The 23,959-nt window shown below is 40.7% G+C and overlaps 2 protein-coding genes across 15 annotated transcripts in view; one reads left to right on the top strand and one right to left on the bottom strand.

Annotated features, from left to right (window-relative positions):
- The window catches only part of Cmss1 (cms1 ribosomal small subunit homolog), a 297,760-nt gene that overhangs the window by 206,358 nt on the left and 67,443 nt on the right, over positions 1-23,959 (bottom strand). The window contains exon 1 of one of the 12 annotated variants that reach the window (XM_087575879.1): positions 23,402-23,504. The exons of 10 other annotated variants lie outside the window; for them this stretch is intronic. The gene's annotated coding sequence lies outside the window, so the exon portion shown is untranslated. Of the gene's footprint in view, positions 1-11,979; positions 12,088-23,401; positions 23,505-23,959 lie in introns of those variants that run through there. One more of the 12 variants, XM_087575887.1, reaches the window with a different exon arrangement.
- The window catches only part of Filip1l (filamin A interacting protein 1-like), a 239,441-nt gene that overhangs the window by 150,945 nt on the left and 64,537 nt on the right, over positions 1-23,959 (top strand). For all 3 annotated transcript variants that reach the window (XM_087576328.1, XM_087576330.1, NM_001427234.1), the window contains 1 exon segment: positions 5,859-6,037. In XM_087576328.1, coding sequence (XP_087432454.1) covers positions 5,859-6,037 — 179 coding nt within the window.

Below are 23,959 nucleotides of genomic sequence, written 5' to 3'. Positions count from 1 at the left end.
TCGGCCAAGAGCCTGGGCCTAGCGAGTGATCATAACGTGTGCCTCTTTTCAGGTCTTCACAGTTCCACTTCCTGATGCTCTCAAAACCGACCCGAATACTACAGATAAACACTACACGTTCTTAGGGGAGAGAGGTGAACGACAGCCAAGATACTTCTACCTTGGCTTGCTTCTTGTTTCTTACAATCACACTGAAACATAAAATGGACGAGCTCACATATGCACCAACCCTGCAAGCATATGCATTTCCTTTGGGACCTTGATGGCTATCCAGGCTATAATAAAAAGCAGGTCCAGTTCAATTATCAAGGTTAAAAAAGTGAAGTATTGTGTCATACAAAATGTTATCATTAAGAAGACATTATCTAAACTATCCAAGAAACAGAGTTTTAGAACCTCTGTTCTTCAAACACTGACAGTGAACACCTTTCCCACCCTCTGCATCCTGTTGTAGCAAGGGCAAGGAGCACAAACTTGGCCCTTGCTGCCTACAGAGGAGATGCTTCTTCCTCTTTTTTTTTTTTTTTTTTTTTTTGGTTGAAGTTTCTAAAACCCTGATATCCTTTCTTACTCTTCTATTTTCCTCAGAGGCCTAAATAGATATTTTCATTTTTAACAAAAGGAAACAACTAAGAACATGAGTCAAGGCAGGAAGAAGGAAAGCAAGTTTTGGACACATTACCCCCTCCCACCCCGCTGCTCTGGCAATGTAGCTCAGGACTGACCTCTAATGCTCTTGTCTTGGGAATCTCATGAGAGAAGACTACTGTCTTGCCAAATTCTGAAGTAGTTTGGTCATGTGAATGTACTTTTCTAAGTGGTGAGGATGAGACCACCCAAAGTCTGTTGATTTATGCCTTAATCCAAATTTTAAACAAAAGGAACTGAGGCTGCATGCAAGTCAACAACGTTTAAACTATCCTGGCTCCCAACATGCTTCTGCTAGGCTTGACAAACATGCCCACACTACATGAGGTACAATGCAAATCCATGGTTGGTGAAAATATGCTGAATAGGACTCATCCTACTAGCAGTCCTGTCCCTGTAAAGTGTCCCTGAATGTTGCTCTTAATCTCTTCTTGCTTTACCAATCCAACATTCTTTAATGGCCACTTCTATGGATATCCCTTTACCTACCAACATCCACACACAATTTGTCACACAGTGCCACCTCCATGTTCTGCCAATTTTTCTCTTTAATGTTTTCTACTTCACCCTTCTAAGTTTCTTTGTCCTTGGCTATCAGTTTCCTGAAGCCCACATAACTACTTACATGGCTCAGCTATCTAACTCTCCTCTGTTTATAATAGGTAAGATGAGAAGAGACATCCAGAAACTAAAGGGGAGTTCTGACACGAATTCATTAGATGAGGCTGAAGAAAAGGAAGAGAGGGAGTTGAGTTTTAGTCACACAGTAGGAAATCTGCATAAAAAAAAACAAACAAAAAACATGTGTCAGATAATCTAGAAGCGGCTTATCTAACTCTTAAAGAATAAAATATAGAAGAACAACTTCTCTCTTTAGAGGAAGTGGAATGAACACTGATACCAAATGACAACAGGAGGGCATTTGAGCCTGAAGAAAAGATAGAGCAGATTTGTGGTGCAGTGTGAATAAGAGGGCAGAAAGGACCAGAACTCATTCCAGAAACTTTGAAACTTCCTGTTTCTTTTTAATTTGGAGTTTTGTATTAGAAGTCAGTATTTCAGTTGATGCCTAATGTATTGCTAGTCCTTCTCCAAGTCATCACAGAAAATTTAACATTTAGACTCTCAAAGATACTTCAATTAAAGTATCTGTCTTAAGATAATTCTTAAAGTATTTTGCAGTATTTAACTTACTACTTTACTCATTTGCTTAATTAATATTTACTAAAAAGCTAATATATAAAGATTGTCATGGTTCCTGCCTTCAGGATGCTTCCTATCTAGAAGAGGTCAGATGACATATGACCTCACAGGGTAGCACAACAGAGTACTGTGAGGGGCTGTAACAGAAGGAAGAATATAAAATGGACCAAGAAAGCCAAGATCCAAAGGATGAGTAGTCAGATAGAACATAATCAGTTCCATCCTCAGCAATAATGAAGACTATATCATGAAACTACACCATTAAAGATTAAAATAAAATGCTGGATGAAATATAAAACCATTCCCAAATGCATGGGTTAGCTACATCAAAGAAAGATAAAAATGAAAGTAAGAACCAAGGGCAAAATTTCCATAGACTGACACTTCATTTGGTATATTTTGAATATTTTTCTATAACCCACAAACTTCCCACATTGGTCATAAAAGTACAAAATCAACTTGAAATATAACCTGTGACCTTTTGACTTTATTTGACAATGGCCGGAGGGGGAAGAAAATGAAACAAAGGAGAGCTTTCAGAGGCGTCGGGGAGTAGCAGTACGGAGGCCAGAGAGCCATGCCCAGTACCAGGGTCTGTACTGCAGAGACGATGAATCTCAGCGTCCTGAAGGAAAATCAGTCCAGACAAGGAAGAAGGGTACTGTTTTATGAATAGTAGACTTGGTTACCTTCAATTTACTAAACTGGACAAACAATTTCCATGCCGTCTAAAATAGCTTTATCTATAACTAGTATATTTAGAATAAATAAAAGAAGGACAATTAAAGAAAAGACAATGCGCCAAGAGCCAAATGAAAAGAATAAGAAGAATCACACATCCATCCATCAAACCCATACCAGGGTGGTCTGTTACTTGGTATATATTAAAACAAAGACCATCATTATTTCCTTCTTAAAAGGCAGTAGCTAAAAACAAACAAAACATAGTAAAACTCTCTCTGTTCTATTTTTCTGACCATGGAAAGGAGAACTCCAACCCGGTCAGCAGGATTGTGATGATCCAGGGGCAGGAGTCAGGCTTACTAATAACTAGAAGTTCTCAATGCACATAAAACATGGGAAGCCAGTTCTTAAATTCTCTACCCTCCCAAATGGCCAATAAGTATTACTGTTTTCAACCCAGCCTCAGTCTACAGAGAAGGACACAACAAAGAAAGCAGCAGTCTCTGATGCCTTCCGCACTTAATGGCACCGTGCCTCACCACGGTCCCTGGTAATGCCAGAGTTGGTTTTCTCTTCCTAGTGAAAGCAGAAGGACTTGACATTCAAATGGCAGAAAAAGCACTTGAATACTTGTCACCTTGTAAAAATTAAGGCACCAGATTTGATCTTAGAAATTACCAAGTCCGTTCATTTACTTTATAAATGAAGAATCTCAAGTATAACTAGAAAAGTGACTTTGCTGAATTCCATGTGCTCAGGTCCATTGTGTGACCTGTCAGGAGTGCAAAGAGACTGACACAAGAAGCACTGGCATATTTTCTAAGAGACATACCAACATATTAGGTCATGGGATAAACTTTCAGACACAAACTAAAGCATGTCCAGAATCAACAAGCCTCTTCAGGGAGCATCTTCTCTAGGAGAGCATTATGCAATGGCTTTCTGATTCCCACTGTCACAAATGCAAACTGTCTGGTGATTAAAAGCATGCAGTAGATGCACACCATTCTAGAGTCACAGGATGTGAGGGAAGGACATCTCAGGGAATTGGGCTTTGATAGGAAGATGCAAACAGCTATGTCAAAGAGCAAATGGGAGAATAAAAAAAGTCTGCGAGGGGTGGGCGGGCACGCAGAAGGCTTCTAGGTCTTAATATTATGATAAAGCAATCTTGTATCACTGTGTATTCTAAGAGCTCCCTGAACCCAATGTGGTTCAAAGTTGAGTGGGCCACATGGAGACTGGAATGAAAATGAGACAAAAGTTAAACCAGGTACAGTTGACTCTGAATATAGCAGTGGTTCTCGATCTTCCCAGTGCTGGGACCCTTTAATCCTCATGCTGTGACACCACCATAAAATTATTTTTGTTGCTATTCATAACTGTAGTTTGCTGGTTATGGTCATAATATAGACATTTAATATGCAGAATATATGCGACCTCTGTGATAGGGTGGTTTGACCTCCAAGCGGTCCCAAGCCCACAGGGCGAGAACCACTGGGATAGACTGAGTGAGCATTCCTGGGACAGACCGAGTGGGCATTCCTGGGATAGACCGAGTGGGCATTCCTGGGATAGACCGAGTGGGCATTCCTGGGATAGACCGAGTGGGCATTCCTGGGATAGACCAAGTGGGCATTCCTGGGATAGACCGAGTGGGCATTGCTGGGATAGACCGAGTGGGCATTCCTGGGATAGACCGAGTGGGCATTCCTGGGATAGACCGAGTGGGCATTCCTGGGATAGACCGAGTGGGCATTCCTGGGATAGACCGAGTGGGCATTCCTGGGATAGACTGAGTGAGCATTCCTGGGATAGACCGAGTGGGCATTCCTGGGATAGACTGAGTGGGCATTCCTACTGGTGAAGGATGGCACTGTCGGCCGTGGGACGGGAAGACGTGGAGGGAGGCCGTGTAACAAAGCACGGCACTGACTCTTCCCAGCCTCCTCCCGAGTCAGAACATCACTGCGCAAGGTGGACCAAGATGCGCACCAGAAATCACAAGTTTATGCATCTTCAGCCCCTCTTTGCAATGAATACGGTTTTTACTTTAGTTCATTACAAACTAGATGATGATACGTTATATGATAATTTTTCCTATAAAGCAAAGTTTTCCTAGTATATATTCATTATACATGGTACTGTACAACCAAAGAACATTTTCATATAAATCTATATTGTATGCTAGCTGACTAAAGTTAAAACACATCCAGACAATTACAATTACAACCATCTACCTAAGAACAGACTTATTTTTATTTTATTCTTTTGCAGTTAGCGAATTTCTTTACGACATTCACTTCCACTTTATTAAATACTTATAATTGTTCATTGAACTAATTCAAGAGCCAAATTTAATAGAATGTTTTTCCAACAACTGATTTTTAAATTAGGTTAATCTTATCATTATTTTACTCTTAAAAACTCTGAAAGCAGCTTACTTAAATCTTCTATACAATAAATAAATAACCAAACAAAGCAAGCAAGCAAGCTTGACATCACTACTTCTGCTGGCCCCTGAAATGGCTACCAAGTATCACCGTTTTCATTCTCAGTGTCAGTCTACAAAGCCAATTAAAAGAGAGGGCAGGCGTCATTGTGTGCTAGTCTTAGCACTTACACTCTTCCCATTTGGTTCATAGGCTTATCTTACCTTCCTAGGGAAATATCAGCACATTCAATTCAAATCTTTCTTGGTTCCTCCACGTCACTAACATGGAGTTTTCAAATGTCTGTAAGTGGTTAAGAAAACCCTCAGCACTGCCTGCTCAGAAACTAGACATCAGCAAGGCACTACAACTTAATAGTAACAAAATGACTGGCCAGGATTATTAAAATCATCAACAATGACATAATCAAATCTTTTGAGAATATCTGATAAATTGCCATCATAAGCCAGAGTAAGAAAACTAAATAGCCAATGTAAGAATTCAGATGTCAGAGAGAATGCATCAGGTTCTAAACTACTTCTTACTTTCACTTATTTTTTTCTTAAATCGCTTGGTTACTTTGTGCTTTGGATTTTTTCAGTTAATTGCATGCCTTTTAAGATGTGCATTCAACATCATAAAATGGTACATAGCATTACATTCACAAATCACAATTTTTCAATCTTACATGATAAAACAAAGCAAAAATCAGTATTTTTATCAGTTGCTATACCTTGCATTTAATCTGTAAAATCACGTTTTCAAAACTATCCAAGGAATAAAGAAAACTATCATGTTAATTAATAAAAGCTGAAAAATAGGTTAAACTGAAAGAAGAAAGCACTGTGAGTAATCTGCAATTAACAGCAATAAATACATTTTCTCTTGTAGTTGGATAAAGTCATAGAAAAGCATAAAGACTCTGACAGGCGAATCGTGGAACAACTCTTAATGGTAGAAAAGTCCCACCGGCAGACCATAATGGAAATGGAGGAAGAAAAGAGAAAACACAAAGAATATATGGAGAGGAGTGATGAATTCATAAACTTATTGGAACAGGAATGTGAGAGGTAAGAGCTGCACGGGATGAAAACAATGGCCCCTTCTGCAAAGTGTTATAAATGTTACCGTGGTCTGGAAGCCCTGCAAGGGTTAATACGAAACATATTCTGGTCTCAACCATCTGAGGGTACAGGGTGAGGGAAGCTTATATCTAACAGTATTATCAATTCAGCACAATAATAATTATGGAACTATACATACTGAGTTCCCAATTCTCTCAGGGAGTGCCACTGAGGGAAGTGGAGGCTTCTACACGGCTATAGAAGAGGGTACAAATTCAGGAGGAGAAAAGCAAAGACGAGCACCCAGCTCTCCCACAATACAGTGTGCAAGAAGGAGCCAATTAAAAAAAAAAAAAAAAAAAAAAAACAAGCCTGTGAGGAAAGTGAGGTCACCAGGTATGCTTTCTTAAAGAACAAAGAAAGCCACGTGGAGGAAAGTCTGGAAGAGTGTAGACTGGAGGCAGGAAGCCTGCTGTGGAGGCAACTACCCAGATAAGGGCGATGAGGGGTGCAAACAGGAAATAGTTAGGATGGACAGTCTACCTAGTGACTGCTGAGACCAGAGAGATGTGCACTGGCTGTGTGAGGGTAGCTGGCATTCTGGTTATTCACCAAGATGTGAAATATGGAGAAGGGCACAGCTCTTGGTTGTGGAATTTCAGTTGAAGAGAAAGGTTAATACATGGAGGTGAAGCCTGACTTACACGTTGAAGGTCTTGGTGTCTTCCAAAATCTGGTAGAAAGAACATGTATAAATATTTATGGTCAGAAGTATGGGCGCATGTGTGAATTTGCAATGTGTACAGTTGACGCTGTGTGAATAGGTGCCATCAGGACACAAAATGTTGACAATGGGAGCCTGGAGTCAGTGCTTCGCTGTTTTCTGGGAAGTCAGAAAAAGAAAGCTGGGAAAAATTAGCAGAGGGATGGGAGAACCAGAAGAAAATGCTCATGAAGCCAACCAACGAAAAACTTAAAGAAACAAAAGGGAGAGGGCAGTCAAAAGCATACAGGAAAGGACAGAAAATGCCCGAGGTTTCAGAGACATGAAGATACCACAGGAACTGAGATGGGGCAAAATCCAGTACAGGGCTTTGAAGAGCAGACGAGATGCCTAACAGACGTATGCCTAACAGAATGGGGTTTGGTTGGCAAATCTTTTACCACTGTACACAGAGGAGGTTAGTTGTTCTACTCTGGCCTACTCTCATCGGCGTCCACATTACGCAAGAGGACAGTCAACTTCAACCACTCCACTGAAACTGCAAAGGAGGAAAACAGGTGATGTGTGCAATGTCTACTTCTACAGACACTTGCTTCACTTCTTTCTAGATGTACTTGCAGGAGTCGTACTGTTGTCACTGAAGTCTAACAACCACAGAATAATGCAGAAAAAAAAAAAAGGATCAAAACCCTATCTCAACTGCTTTGCATAAAAAATGTTTTGCTTTGTGTTGGTTTTGAGACACGGTCTTGCTATGTCACAGACTGGCCTCCAGCTTGAGACAACCTTCCTTGGCTCACTTTCCAGAGTGTTGGGACTAAAGGTTTACACTACCAAACTGAACCAATAAATTTCCATATTTATTTTAGTTTGGGAAGATATCAGTTAGTATTCTAGTTAGGAAACCAAGCTTTCTCCGGTGTCCTAGCTAATGGTGAAGTCTCATTTCTTTTTAGAGAATGTCCTGACAAACACTCACTTAAGCATCCCTGTGCCCTATACACACTCTTGTCCTTTCCAGGTTCTTTATTTAAAACATAGGAGGAAAAGTGAGGCATATCCTGGAGAATCTGAACCTTATGAACTCTTGAGGTATCTGCAAGAACGGATTTTTAAAAGCTTAAGAAATCTGGCACTAAGGGAAGATTCAACTCAGACATTACAAATATACAATTTGTTATTCAATGAGACAATGTTATATTAAATATGATTTTTGAAGGCCTGTGGTTTGGCACTAGTGGCCTAATTTGGCCCCATACTGTCTTGGCATTGACTTGCTAACAGACACTTTCTTTCATCTCCCCGTATTGTGAACATTCATGAGCATGGTCAGAGAGTTACCGGGCAGAGAACAAAGAGGTGTAGGCTGACCCTATCCAGAGGCTGACCACATGAGACAGAAGAGGACAGAGATTGGGCTGAGAATGTGAAGGGCTGACAGGGTACGGTTCTCGTGTTCACAGTTGTTCTCATCTTCTGGAGCAAGGCTAGGGCAGCCATCCAGAATAACACTAACACCGGGAGGTAGGTGTACCTGGCTCTTTTATTCCGGAGAGCAAAGAGGAATAACACAGAAATGTGAGTTAAAGATCAGTAGAAATAGGACACAGGTTAGAGGGTATGAAACAGAGGTAAGTGTACACCTTGGGATCAATTTGCTACAGATGGCATTTCTACTGGTCACAAATAAGCTCAAGAGGAAGAATTTAATGGACTACTTTTTGTTGTACAGGATACAAATTTTTAAAGGATAACCAAACTGAACAGGGCATTGAAAATAAATAGAAAAGGTAACAGGTTAGATCGTGGCGTTCTCCTTGCTAGGCCAGTGTGGCAGGTAAGTGAGCAGTCACCTGTTTCCACTGCGAAGGAAAAGCTTCCAGATGGAACTATCTGGATGCGGGAATGTCAAACTTACTCTCAACTCACACAACACAGAAATTTCTTTCTTCCTTTGCTTTCCTGTTTGTATAATTCCTGACTCTTGGCCCTGTTGGTACATTCCCCACAACACTTGCTCCACTCTGCTGCAAGGAAGGCTGCAAGCTTCCTGTAGCATGACTGACATGCACCTACTTTAAGGCCATGAACACGAACATGATGAGTGAACGCAATCTGACAGAACAGAGCATAGGAGAAACTCCAGTGGGAGAAACTCCAGTGGGAGAAACTCCAGTGGGAGAAACCCCAGTGGTTTCAGTTCAACACACACAATGTTTACAAAGAAGAAAATGAGACATCAAGTGGCGTGGAAAGGCACATACCATCACTGAATCCTTTACACTGTGGTGACAAAGTCACCCATTCACAAAAAAGCAAGACTACTTTTTCTACAGGAACAAAGAATAGTGTTTACTTCCTCGATCCAAGTGCTGTAAGTCAGTCCAGAATTTGTGGGCTCTCATACTATAGTAAAACAAGGTATAAGTCTTACTTCAAAGCAGGCTGGGAGAGTACTATCTGATTAAAAAGTCTGGAAAAACAAAACACTGTGAGGGGTTAGCGTTCATTGTATCAGTTAATATCTACAGAGAAAAAAATTAAGTAATTAATGAGTCCTTAGAGGATACAATAATGGATTTCAAATGAAGGCTCAATTTTTGTGTTTTCTTTGGAGAATTCATTTTATGTGAAAAAGCCTAAAGGAGCCTGATGTCACACATTGAGTTCAGGCCAAAATGTTTGCTAAGTGATGTCGCTGTCCTAATCAGTAAGTAATTGGCTTCCCTGCTGAGGGTGGGTGGGGGCAGGAATCAGTTGTGAAGAGCATGCTCCCAAGCCTGTTGACTAACAAAGGTTCCCTTGCTGAAATCTGTGTGGTTTGGTGGGTCCACACCACCTTATCATACCGTGTCTTATGACAGCTTCTTGCTCAGCAATGGGTTTGGCTCAGGGAGCATGTGTATCACTGACCTGGGTTCTGTACACTTGGCTGAATCAAAGTGCAGTCTATGTGAAAGTTTTACACTAAAGCAATGCCAGGAATTGTTGGCCTTTCTGAACTGTGTCACAGGAGAGCCAAGCAAAAATCATTTTCAGTCAGTGTAATTTTGCAAAAATTTCCTGTGAGTGAAATGCCAAGCATATATGCTTTCAAAAAACCCTGCAGAATTCTTTAGTGTAAATGGGGAGTGGGGGATTCAAAAGAAAAAAAAATCTTCTTTAAAAACCATTCATTCTATGACTAAATCAAACCACATCTATTACTAGATTTATGCTTCTGAAAGGACTACTATGTCAGGAAGCAGATAATGTTATAGTGACTACATGAAGAGGTGATTTTAACTCAAGAAGTTTCTAAAGCCCTAAATTAGGTTTCAAAATATCTTGGCCAAGACACTCAGCACTGATAATCCTACTTTATAGAGCAGAATCTCACGTTATCTTCTTAGAAGCTACATGGAAGAAGGCATCACAAGAACTGAGTTCTATCCCCTTTCCACCCAGTTTTGACTAGCTAGTGACTGGGGGATGTGCACGCTACTGGAGGAGGTCACCCGGGGTCTACAGTCAAAGGCTGGTGCTTTGATCAGTCTGCACTAGGCCTTCACTGTTCGGTTCAGTGAAGAGCAAACCACTTCCATTTTTCCTTTGACAGGAAGCAACTTAAGTCCATTAGGTCCCCTTCTCTAATATGACAAGCCTACCAAGTAGATTTGCTTCAGGCAAGACAACTGATGTGTTGAGTCCTATTTGATCTTACTGTTAACTCACTCATTCAATAGAAACTTAGACTGCTTTCAACTCCTCTTCAAAAACATCAAATTCACTGGAGGCTTTGCATACAGGCCCTTGAAATACACCAATGAATGAGTATATCAAGTACATAAATTTTATGTAAATGAGTTAAGTGTACCTAGCTGCTTAGCTTGTACAGCACATAACTATAAGACCTACAAGCAATCCTGTGCTAGATGGGGTTGAGGGAGAGCTTCATCTATATTAAAACCCAGATACGACTACCATAAAAAAAGACACAAAGCAGCCTTGGATTCATGTTGCTTATAAGTCATTTTAATACATATGAATAAGTCACCATATAATAAAATAATGTGTGATGCTCACAAGGACCAACTGTTTGGGAGAAGCCAATCAGCTCACTAAACTAGAGAACTTCATATGAGAACTTTATAACTTGCAACTGGAACCATGAGGATTTTTAGCATCTTTGGTCTTAAACATCAGCTTTGCTTTCCCAACATCTCACAAAGGAAAACACCCCATGACAATGCTTTAAAACCCACTTTTAAAAAGTAGTATTTGGAAAGTTTTAAATTCCATGCACACTAAACTATTGTTGTAGAGTACACTGCATGCAAATGCAATCATTTCAACTTTCTGGCAAGGAGTTATTTGTATTACATATTCTCTAGTATATATCCAACACGTAGTAACATGGACGACAGAGCTCCACTTGACCTTTGTCATGGGTATCTAGTTCTTTGTCAGAACAAAACAGAGACCCACCACAATTTGGATGTATAATGATTAGCAACTTTACCCTATTCAAAAGATTAGAAATATTAAAAGGCTGCAAAAAAAAAAAAGCCATAAGGATTGAGTGTGGTTTGAAGATGAACCAGGAGCTTGGGAAGTGGGGACTCGGGTTTGCCATCAGATCAGTTGCAATGTGAAGTGTGACTCACTTCTTCAAGAGGTTGGTGAGAGTGATGATGCCACAAATGTTGGAAATTTGTGTTTCCCTTCTTAAAGGCCTTCTAGGTTTCGGTGCACTCCACTTCTTCTCAAGTATCATGTACTCATAACTGAACCTAATGTCTGCAAATCCAGGCCATGCAGAATCTTTCTACTCCTGATAGGGCCAATACAATTAAAGTGCTGCTATTCAGATACATTCCAAAAGCTATAGAAATCTCAGAATCCTAAAGGTTGAGCTACGACAGACCTAGAGATCAACCTTCAGATTTTTGAACTGAAGAAAAAAAAAAAAAAAAAAAAAAAAAAAAAAACCGGGGCGGGGGGACCTGCCAAGTTTCAGCTAAGAAGTTAAAATCTTGTTGCTGAATAAATCCAAAGCAAGAGCTGGTCCAGGCCTGCTAACAGTATACTCAATGCCCTGCTCCCAGATGCATGGATCATCACCAGGCAGCCTAACCTTGGGCTTGATGTTACAGGAGAGCCAGAAGAAACTGAAGCTCTAAGTACAATACTACAATGTCATAATGTCACAAAATAATTTGTGAATAATTCAGGAAGAACTTACCTGCTAATTCTATGGTATAGAAACCAAAGCTGTAGGACTATAAAGGGTCAGGCAAAGGAGAAATTCAGAACTGTGACTATTCAACAGCCAGCAGAGTCCTAAGAGAGTGCAGGACATACAGCGAGTGCCGGTAAATACATCTAGTAACTCCCTCACAGTTACCAGCTTAACAGCCCTATAAAAAGGGAAGCCAAGGACAGAATGTATAAAGTCCACCTCAAACTTCCCTTCCACCCAGACTATAAAATACGAAGAGGAAGGAGTATTAAAGTATACCACAATGACAATTACGGCATCAAACGTAGACTTCAAGGTAGTATGTTGGAATTGAACTGTATCCTGAATCTATAATGTGCAAGTAAACTTTCCAGGGAGGCATATTAACCCGAGATGTGAATATGAACTTCTGGCCATCAGGATGGTGGTGAGTAGGTTTCAATGCACAGACAGGCTCACTGAAGCCCAAGGGAGCAATGTTAACAGTAGACACTTGGGTTAGGATACCTGTGGACCAGAGGATGCTGTTGTCCTGTGCAGTCTCATCTGACCTTGATCTCTAAAGAAAATAAATGGTATGTCTCTCCAGCTGCTGATTAAGGAGCCTCTGTCCAGGCAGCTGTTTAATGTTAAAAGCTGTTTACTCATTAAAGTGTAGGACTACCTTTTCTTCTTTCTGTGGCTTTCTCTTTCATGTGCTGACTAAAGCATGCTTTCCTTGACAGTTTGGGTTAGTATGTATTCTTTGAAGCTCACCCACCTCCCTCTGCTACATGGTTGCTTCTTCACCTCCACTGCTAAACCTGCCTGCTTCTAAGACCCTAGTACAAAGGAATGGCTAGCACTGACTAGCACTGACTAGCACTGACTAGCACTGACTAGCTCTGACTAGCACTGACTAGCACTGACCAGCACTGACTAGCTCTGACTAGCTCTGACTAGCACTGACTAGCACTGACCAGCTCTTCCTTCCTTTCCATCCCCCTCTTCCTAGCCGCTGCCAAAATTTTCATCTTGCTTTCCCTGCTGTTTTTCTCTAAAACTCCAATAAAATTGTCCTTGAATTTCCTTTAGGGGGGAAAAGTTATGGATCTTACAGGTAATAATTAAGTTATATTGTGTACAGGGAGTGTGATAATAGCTACTGCCATATAGAAATCACTAAGGAAATATTGCCACTGGGTTGACTAGCATTTTCCAGACAAGTATGACATTACATGTAGATGTATATTATGAACCCAGAAAGACAATTATTTCAATGTGCTGACTCACATAATTATAAACACTATATTGTCCCATGGTCTTCTATTTGCAAACTGTTGGATGGGGACAAGCAGCAATGTAATCTGAAAACTTGAGAGCAGATCACTCAAATTCTAGTCCAGATCTGCAGGACTATAAACCAGGAGTGACACAGGTCACAGAAGGCTGATGATTAACTATCAGTTCAGTGATTTAGGTGAGAGAATTCAACTTCCTCCTTTCTGCTCTCAAGGGTGTACTCCAATGCTAGGGACTGCCAGACATTCTGCTCAGGTTACTGCTCCAAATGTAACTTCTGTTACCACAGATACACCACAAAATACTGGAGATAGTTCCTTTCATGTATATTCTAAAGCATTAAAACATTTAAACATTTCACTAAGAAAGTTAACAGCCATATAGAACATTAGGCTTCATTTTGGCATTCTCAAGAAGCTTTATATTGGCCCTCCATCCTCTTCTTCTTTATCTCCTTGACCCCACTCTGCTCCAATTCAACCAGCCTGTAGCCTCCTTCCCACTTTGATGATGTCACATGTCCGTCTATTGCATCTGCTTCATCAACGCAAGCCATTCCATTCCATAGCCCTCTACTTTCACATATACCCATTCTCATTCCCTTCTTACATATTAACGTTAGAAACTACGATTCACAGGAGACATAACAGGCAATCCTGTTTCTGGGCCTTTTAAAAAAAAAATGTATGATTTCCCATTGATGTTGTCTCATAGGCTAGCCCCGCCACTTAGCACAGTTGTAGGAGAACAGAATAGAAGACAATCAGTTGTGATGGGAAAAACAGAATAAGTGTGAGACCTGCAGAGTAGGTTGGCACTTTATAAAGGAACTAGAGGAAAGGATGGCCCCCAGGAGACACGCTCAAGTCACACACACCAAAACAGCAGCTACCAAAAATTAACAAAGCCACAAAAAAGCCATTTGAGTTATACTATGCACTTTTTGTGCCTTAGAATTTTTCAGTAACAAAAATGTCAAGAGCATATTTCTAAGTCCCTAACTATGGCATGCAGATACATTACAGTTTAAGAGTCCTCTTCGTGAGCATTTAGATTCCTCTTACTTTATTATAAAGAACAGTGATAGCTTCACATTCCAATTAAGTCACGCTAACTCCTCACTGTTGCTTTAGTATAAATTCTTAGTGCAGATTACTGGGTCAAAGTTTTAAACTTCTTCTACTTTAGGGGTTTGAAATTTGCAGCTGAATGGCCATCTGCAGATATTTATACTACTATCAACAATAATAAAGAGTTTCTCGTTGTATACTTTATAAATTTATCTGGAAATAATCTTGACTATGACCTCATTTAAACATGTGATGTGAAAACATGCTTATATTTGAATGTCAATAAGATGAATCAGACTTTCCCACTGACTTGGGCTTTGATTTCTGAAGTTATTTATTGAGGAAAAACCCTGATACATCATCAAAAACACACTTAAGGATTACAACATTCTTCTGTAAAGAGTATTTTGATCTTCTTAGTATGATTTCAGTATATTCCCACTCCCATTCTCCATCAAATTCAGGTTTTACATCTAGCAACCATAGAAAGATGCCACATCTGTTGGTCCTTCTCTGAAAGCCTTCACATTTTACAGATTCTATATCATGCCATTAAGGCCAAATCCAGGATCCCAGCTCACTTTTCCTAGAAAGTGACATATTTGCCAATAGTAAACAATACTTAGTACTGACCTTACATGTTTCTAACAAACCTACTTTGTTTCCCAGTATGAGATTTAAGGAGCACATCATCAAATTCCTCCTCTAATAATTCAGCTGATGTTGATACACACGGCACATGTAATGAAGAAAACAGGTCAGAAGATGCCCAGCACAGGCTGAGCTCCCAGCCAGCGCTGCCTTATACATTGCTCATGCAGTTCTGCCACCTGTTTCAACCACTGAAATCAAGGAGAGAAACCAAACGCTTTCAGTGTCTATCCATGGGAATGCGGTATCAAGGGCTCTGGTTAGTACAGGGATTAGCCAAACAGGACCAAGAGAGAGTGAGTCCTCAAGAAACTAACTCCATTTCTGCTGCCAGCGTATTCCTGCTATCCCTTCATATTTATCATGTTCATACACTTTCTTACTTCCCTGAATGTCTCAAAAATACCCTGAAATAACTGGGCTACCTGACAAGCAGGCAACAGTTTCAGAAGTGACACGACCAGAGTTTATGAGAGTCAGATGTTTTCTGTGATCTCTGTTTAAAAATAAGGAATGTCTACCTTTGTTTTGCATTTTATAACTTATACTTTGGGTTCTAGCGATAGTCAAGGCATGCTGTACTCTAATAAACATGGGAATATACTTAAATAAAGGAAAATGCAGAAAAGAAGCTGTATGCATACAGAAACATTACATTTCTTCCAATTTGAAGAGATATAAATATAAAATATCCAAAATCTTACTGCGTGAAGAGTTTGACAATCAAAACAACAAGATGAGATCACAGGGGCAGAGTCAACATGGTGAGGATTCTACATGACAACCTTGTTTAACAAATACAAGGGACGAATATACAATGTTAAATAAATTTAGACATTCCCACCAAGTTTAGTGCACGAACTGCCTACATCTTTTCTCTTCTGTTCTGACAAGGTCTTCCAATGCAGTGGCCTTGACTTGAGATACTGTCTGAGAGCTAGGATTACTGGCGAGTATACCCTGCACCTGCCTTGAATCATGATTTGAGGACACTCAGGTAGGGGGAGAGAGAAGGAAAATTTGGATATTATACAAAATATGTGATACTACAGAATTATTCCCAATATTTTATATGTTAATAGTTCTGTGGGTGTGTATTTTAAAAGAACCCTTACTGGGCTGGGAGTGCAGCTCAGCTGGCAGAATTCTTTGTCCAGCCTGCATGAGGCCTTAGGTCCAGTCCTCTAGTACTGAATAAACAGGACACTGTGACACAAACCGACATCTTGGCACATGGAGGTAGGTGCATGCAGGAGGACCTTTGGTTGTACAGTGAACTCAATCAGCCTGGTATTCACGAGACTCTGTTGGAAGAAAGGAAATAAAAGAGGGAGGAGGAGAGGGAGGGAAAAGAGAAGAGGGAAGACAAGAAAGAGGAAAGGTGGGAAGAGGAATAAAGAGAAGGGAAGAAAAGGAGAAGAGAGGAGGGAAAAATTCTAAAAGTTAACAGCAGCGGGTTTCAACCTTCCCAATGCTCATGCTGTGCTCACCTCCAGCCATAAATTACTTTCACCTTAGCGTAACTATCTGATGTGTGGATGGTCTTAGACAACCTCTCTGAAAGGCTGAGAGGGGCTGATTCAGAGGAATGATTATTAGTTCCATAGGAGTAAGTGTGAGGGAAGGCCTTCTGGCACACAGCAATTAGCTTGAAGGCACTTAGCTTGCAGACGTTATATCTACAGATACAAAGGAAGGAAGATTGTGAAATGCTGTGTCCCTTAAGGACAGATACACATTAGGTTGTATGCCATAAACTTGGTTTTCCTCTTTATTCTGAACTCATACCGTGCACAAAAGTCTCAACCTGACACCCCAGTTTGTCAGAGAATCCACAGTACATACAAATAATTGCATTTTAAGTGTCTAAACACAAAGTTGGAGAGAAACTAAGCATAACAACAAGATTAGCAATCAGAACAAAGTCAAGCAGAGCTCTTTCAAAATGGGTTCCAAGTATGCCATCCCATTACTGTACAAATTCCTGATAACGACTTTACGGCCAAATGAGACTGGAGAAATACATTTCCATTTGGCTGAAGCAAATGGAAAATTAAATCTCATTTTATCCTAAATCATAAAAAGGGAGCTGTTGTAATATGCTACCTAATCCTTTTTGCCTGACCCAAAATTAGCTAATTACAGCAACATGTGAGCAAAAGGCAATGAAATCTAGACTAATGAAAACCAAGCGGGGCTGGGAGCATCTATCTATTTTAAATATGTCCGAGCTCTGCCACTGAGGCTTTTCAGTCTCCATCGCCCATCCTCAATAGAGCATCTCGGCTAATCTCCCTCAGAGAGCCTGTCTTTGGCCATCCATTGAGTTGAACGCTATGTTTGTTGGACGATCTGAGGAAAATGAGTGACACAAACTCTCCATCTGCAAAATGGACACAAATGGCCTTGTGCTCTACTTTCCTGCCTGAAGCTTATTTGGGACTATTATTGGGTAACGATTTGGGCGCCCCCAAAAGCTCAGAAAACTGTGTCTGCACTGAGTTTACTGAGACAATGCTAACTGTGTTTGCATTCTATCAGTCCACAGTGTGAGTCAGTCTATTCCAAACCAGTTTTCTAACCAGAAAACTGAGAAGTTTGATGACACGTTAAGGTAAACATGCTCCCTAGATGAAGTTATTTGAATTTTTATAGACTTTAATTCTCTGTGAGCTTTGCTAGATTTAAGTTCATCTGAGTTAAATAACAGAAATTATATATAAACAAACTATTAAAAATTCCATGGATTTTGGATAGCTACGACTATTTAATACTATAAAGAGCAATTAAGGTAAACTGATCCGAAACTGAAACTATTAACTATTAAATAATCAACCTTTTCCTTAATTAAAATCTCTGCTCTTAACAGGCTTCTTGCCTAAAGAAGTAAAATTTCTCATTCACTCTTGTTGGATGACGACAGCTCTTGTTGACAATGATAAATGAACTTTGAGTCTGAAGGGCTCACTCCAGTGAAAGAACAGGAAAAGGGTTGCAGACCAAGACTCTCAGCACCTACTTTGCAGGCAACCTGAGAATCCAATGGGCAGCTGAATGCAAATGCAATAAAAATGTGGTAAGAGCCCCCCTAACTGACCTGATAGCAACTGTAGGTCATAAAAGCTGACTGAAAAGTGCAGTGTGGGGGACTTTTTAACCTATACGAGGAATGACAGGATGGATCACTTTCTCTTTTAACAGTCCACTGCTAGCCATATTATTGCTTCTTTATACAAAGGAAACTCTTCCCATATTCCCACCCTGTCCTCTTTTCTCTTGCCATTGGGAACGTCTGCTTCACCTAAAACAAATACTGCCCCAGCTGTGTGTTCCCACCTTTGCTCCAAAGTGATTTTTCATCATTTATTGTTACCCTTAGGAGCAAACGCTTAACACATAATTAGGATACAACTGAGTGGTCCTAAAACTTTTTGATGCTGGTGGATTTCCCTGTGTTCACCTTGCTTCTTCCTGCTAAAAGGTTCCGAATCAGACATTCATGATGTCCACAATCTTATACTTGTGAACTTTCACTTGCCTATAGTATGCCACTTTAACCATCACCTTGTTTTGGAAATGAGAGAGCTTTCTCTAAGTTCTTCTGCAATAGTGCAGACAGAAATAGTTTTCTATTATTATTCTTTTGACGAGTAGAGGGAAAAGGTTCAGAGTATTTCACACAGACTGTTAAGGGCTAGGACACAGCTCAGCTGCTGGAGTGCTTGCTTAGCATGTGAGGCCCTGGGCTCCACGTGAAGCACTGCACAGTACCTTATGCCTACAGTCTGAGCACGCAGGAAGAGGACAGGTTCAGATGCACTGAGAGCTCCTGACTGTGCTTCTACACCTCATGAGGCTTGTGGCAGGACGTTCCCTTAAGTAACAGTAAAATCTCATCTCAGTGGGGGTTAAAAGCAGAAATAATGGAATTTATTTTTGTTTGTTGTAGAGTTAGTAAATTCCATTTTGTATATTTTATACATCATCAATAAAAAGATTCCTTAAAAGAAGCGGATAACTTGTAACAGTGGTAACAGCAACAGTTACAGTTAGCTTCAAACACTCCTGTGCTGAGCTGAGTTCCCTCATTTAGTCTGCATTAGTCAACATAACTATGAGGTAGGTGCTATTATTGTCCGCTGAATACTCAGTCATTCTCAAGACCACAAGACACTAGCCCAAGGTCACACTGCTAGCCATGGTAAAGGAAAGTAGACCTAAGGTGCAATTCCTATTCTAAGTGCTTTTAACCCTTTGTCTGCAGTGGTTCCCCAACCTAGGTGAGCATGTTTGCCAGGAAAGATATAAAGAAAGGCATATTTCTGGGGCAGTTCCTAAAACATGATCAAGCAGATTCCCCATGGTGGTGGTCAGAGGTGCCAGCACAATGGCATTTCAACTGTGGGTCAGATGTTCTTTCAAAATGCCAAGAAACATGAGTGAGGCCAGTTGTCGAATAGTTGTCTAAGTCAAATCATCTGCCTGGAATAGCAATAGAATCTCTGCACACAAACCTCTTTACTATCAAATGGTCAAACGGGCTTGTTAGTGTGGGGCTAAATGAGGTCACGGTCATAATATGTCAGCAGCCAGTATCCAGCCAGTAACAAAACACACCTCTGCGGGAGCAATGTTACAGAAGACTTGACACACACAACAGAACATTACTGGGACAGCAGGCATGGGGACCAATGCGGATAGAGCTTAAATCCCTGACAATGATCACTGCAGGACCAGGTCAACATCTGTAAATAGTCAACATAAAGTTTACGCTTCTGAAAAAATTCATACTTGTAGTTCATTTATCTATTTATTTCAAAATATTTACTGAGTGCCTTCCACTCCCAAAGCGTTTGGGTAATGGAAAATGACATAATCATTGATTACAGGATCAGGAATGGCTCTGTGAGACGGTAGCATTTGAGATGCATCTTCAAAGACAGGCACAGTTCAAATAGAAAAACAGGAGACTGGGAAACAGAAAGCATTATGGTTGGGCTCGATGGCATAAAGGAAGGAGATTAAGACAAAAGTGCAGCCATATTCGGGAAGCAGTGGCATATGCTTTGGAGTAAGTATGGGTAACATGGACTGATATAGAATCAGTCCTTGCTATGTCACAGTGGTCAAAGAACAAAGAGCTGTGACTATGAGACTGAGTGAGGAAGATTCACTTCAGAAGCACAAAGACAGTGAGAGAGCACAGTAGGTCTGAGTCGAAGGAACACTTGCACTGCAAACTAAAGTGCCTATATTTTTGTCAGTGTTAGGAGACATTATTTCTGTAATTTATGGCTGCTACCTTGGTTGTGTGTGACCCCTCTCTGTGGGAGTAGGGCTGCCTCTCACTCTTCTGTCTCATCTTAGGACCCTTTTCCTTCTACTGGGTTGGTTCACCCAGCCGTGGTGTGAGGGTTTGTGCTTACTCTGATTGTATCTTTTTATGAAGTTTGGTTTAGATCCCTGGGAAGCCTGCTCTTTTCTGAGGGGAAATGGAGGAGTGGATCTGGAGCAGAGGGGAGGTATCTAGAGGAACTGGGAGGAGTAGAGAGAGAAGAAACTGTGGTCAGGATGTATTGGATGGAGGAAAAATAGATTTAAAAAGACAGAGAAGACAATGATTTTAAGGTAAGGAATAGAAAATGAGAAAACCACAAGAAGACCTAGAGTCAACTGACCTAGGCTCTTGAGGGCTCACAGAGACTGAACAAACAACCATAGGGCATTCGTGGGCTGAACCTAGGGCTCCCTACACATTTGTAGTAGATGTGCAGCTTAGTCTTCCTGTAGTTTCCCTAACAATTGAAGGGGAGAGTTTCTCTAACTCTGTTGCCTACCTTTCAATTCCATTCCCATAGCTCGGCTGCCTTGTCTGACCTCAGTGGGAGGGGATGCATCTAGTCCTGCTACAACTTGATGTGCCAGGGTGGGCTTATATACCTCTTCTCCGAGGAGCAGTGAAGGGGGTGATGGAGGGAGGGGTATATAAGGGTGGGGCTGGGAGGAGATGAGAGGGGGCTGCAACTAGGATGTAAATAAATAAATAAATAAATAAATAAATAAATAAATAAATAAATAAAATAAAAAAAAGGGCAAAGATCACAAAAGGTATTGTGTCTTCAAGTTAGCAATTGTTATCTCTTGCTACATTCCACTGTTTTAACTGAGATTAAAATAACAATCTCACAAAGTAGGAAGGGCAGGCAATGTCTTCTGGGCATAGCAGGAAGCAGACAATTGACGCTTAAGTGTAGCTAATCAACTGTAATCTCTGGGCATCCTAAGCTTTCTGTAGCTGAGTTCTACTACAATGTACTTATTTATTTTGGTAGAGGTGGGATCTGTGCGGATCAAAGTGGATTCCAATAGTGTAATGTCTAATGGGTGCAGATCAACTTCTGGACACTGCTCTCTCTACCACGTGAGGCCCAGGGATTCAATTTAAAAGGACATAAGACCATCACTTAGATTAAAAAGTGGACTTCATTAAATTAGTAAATTCTGTTTGATAAAATGCAAAAATAATAGGATGAAAAGACAGATTGGGAGAAAATATCTATTTGAAAATATACAACTTAAAAAAAAAAAACAGACTCAGAATATGTAAACAGCACCCACAGAGCAATAACAACCACAAGAAGACTAATAACCCACTATAAAAGGGCAAAGATTTGAAGAGGTACCTTATGAAAGAGGAAATTAAAAGTGTAAACAGTGAGCTCAGTATTGTTAATTCTCTGCATGAATATTAAAATATGGGCTGGTAATAGCTCTCTAGTGCTAGAGTTCTTGCTTTGCATGAACAAAGCCTTAGGCCTTACCTTAGCACTGAAAACAGAAAAAACCAAACCTAACTTAAACCACCAAAAACCAAAACACCCCAATCCATACTTAGCCTAACAGAAAAGATTAAATCAGAAGAACACCGTAATGCTGGTGTGTGGTTCATACCTATAATCAGAGTACTCGGGAAGCTCAGTTGTCAAGAATATCAGACTAACCTGAGCTAGAGGATTCCAGGTCAGTTTGAACTAAAAAGAGACATTACTAAATGATAAGAGAAAGTAGAGCGAGGAGAATTGCAAGCATTTCTAGAGACTGTAAATTCTATTTATAGGCATATCATTCCATTACTGTGAGTCCACCGATGGTCTATCTGAGACAGACAGAAATAACCTAAGGTAACAAAGGTCAAAATGCTGGTTACATCCAAAAAAGGAAAGAAGATAAAAACTGGAGGGTTTAAAAAGAGTCTATACCACCCACTCTAGGATGGGGGCATGAAGAATTGCCTGAACCCCACAATCTTGAGCACTGCTGACATGTCCGGTTCTGACAGCAGCTGGACAATATGGAGGGCAGATGAGTTTAGCTCTGGACTGTTGTGGTGAAGGAACTGGTGAGTTATCCGGGAGTATGTACACACATAGGTGAGATAGAAGTTGGGGGAGCAAAGGCTAATGATAACGACTTGGGAGTTTGAGCACAAAGGGGCAAGCTTACAAGTCTGGATGCGGGCGTGAAGTGGGGAGCAGGCAGGGAATAGATGAGTGCGTGTGCTGGCAGCAGGAGCACAGTCAGAGAAAACCAACTTAGAAAAGAGTGCACAGCACAGAGGCTCAGAGGCCAGTGCTCATGAACTTAGGAAGGAGTATCACATGAGGCAGAGTCTGAAGAGACCAGTGTTTGATGCTAAGGAAGGACTGCTCTATGAGATGTGTGATTAAGAGAGGCTGGTGTCTTGGAAGCCTAAAGGAAAAACCTAAAGGACAAGGCAGTCAGTCAACTGTGTAAATGGCACAGAAAGTGACAAGGATGCCAAAGAGAACCTGTTGGACGCGATAACGAAGGCACCCACCGCATTGCGGTGAATGATCTCATCTGGATGGTAAGCAGTGACAGCAGGCTTCTGTCGGAAGAGTCTGGGGAAATCTGGACAGGAAAGAAAGGCAGGGGGCTGTCACCTGTGGAAGCAGGGAAACTGAGGAGAATGTCATCAGTGAGACTGAGGTGTTCAGACTGCAGTGTGGAAGCCAGACATGTCACAGGAGCCATGTCATGGCGGAGGCCAATTAGGGGTTTGGGATGGCGGTGGTGGAGGGTGATGGCAGTGAAGGGGAGTTAGGATAAGCAGGAGACTAAAGATCAGCCAGTAACTACAAAAAGAAAGCTTTAAATATGAAGGAAACTTGAGGCCTGGGCCTAGGTTTGGAATAGGAGGAAGATAGCCAGCTAACAAAAATTAATATCCAGAAGGTTCTGCTAGTTATATTAATAAATATCCAATTTTGTAGGAGCATACTGAATACATTTTAAAGGTTCTATTTAAATTTAGCTATTCTAGAACCTAAAATATTGCCTCAAAGAAACAAAACAAAAAACCAAAAGACAAAACTAAGAAACAAACAAAAGAAGACTCTTACCATGCAGGTAAAATTACCCTAAAGTGGTTACAATGCTGGACTGAAACACAATGGCTTTCCATTCCCATTGAAAGATCCATTCTAAGATTAGGTACCATGCTACAAAAGGTGAAAATAACAAAATAGAAACATTCTAATGCTGAAGCAGTAGGTCTACTGCCCCCGCAGACCTCTGTTTGCTGTGGGAATAAAAGCCAGGCACCTATCATTAGGAGCAATAATAAGAAAAGCATTCGGTTTGCCACTCTTGCCGGCGCTGCCAACACTGTAAGCCTCCTCTGAAAGCTGGGCAGCTCAAGGCAGGTAAGCAAATTAAGGGCCAGCTAGATTTTGAAATGAGCATTTGCTTAGGAAAACAAGATGCATATCTCCAGTTACTTTTCCTAGCCAAGAGTCTTGCTTAACTCAATTAGCTCAGGCTTGTTTTCTATTGCTGGAGGTCATATTTTTCTATTACCAAATGAAGATTTGTTCATTTATGAAAAATTAGTATAAGTAAATGAAGCAGTGGGAGACCTTAACTCCAGCATTCTTTTGACCTGAGAAAAGAGTACATCC

Source organism: Rattus norvegicus, chromosome 11, assembly GCF_021556685.1.
Source record: "Rattus norvegicus strain SHRSP/BbbUtx chromosome 11, alternate assembly SHRSP_T2T, whole genome shotgun sequence".
NCBI classification, from domain to species: domain Eukaryota; kingdom Metazoa; phylum Chordata; class Mammalia; order Rodentia; family Muridae; genus Rattus; species Rattus norvegicus.
This window is presented reverse-complemented; position numbering and strand designations above follow the sequence as displayed.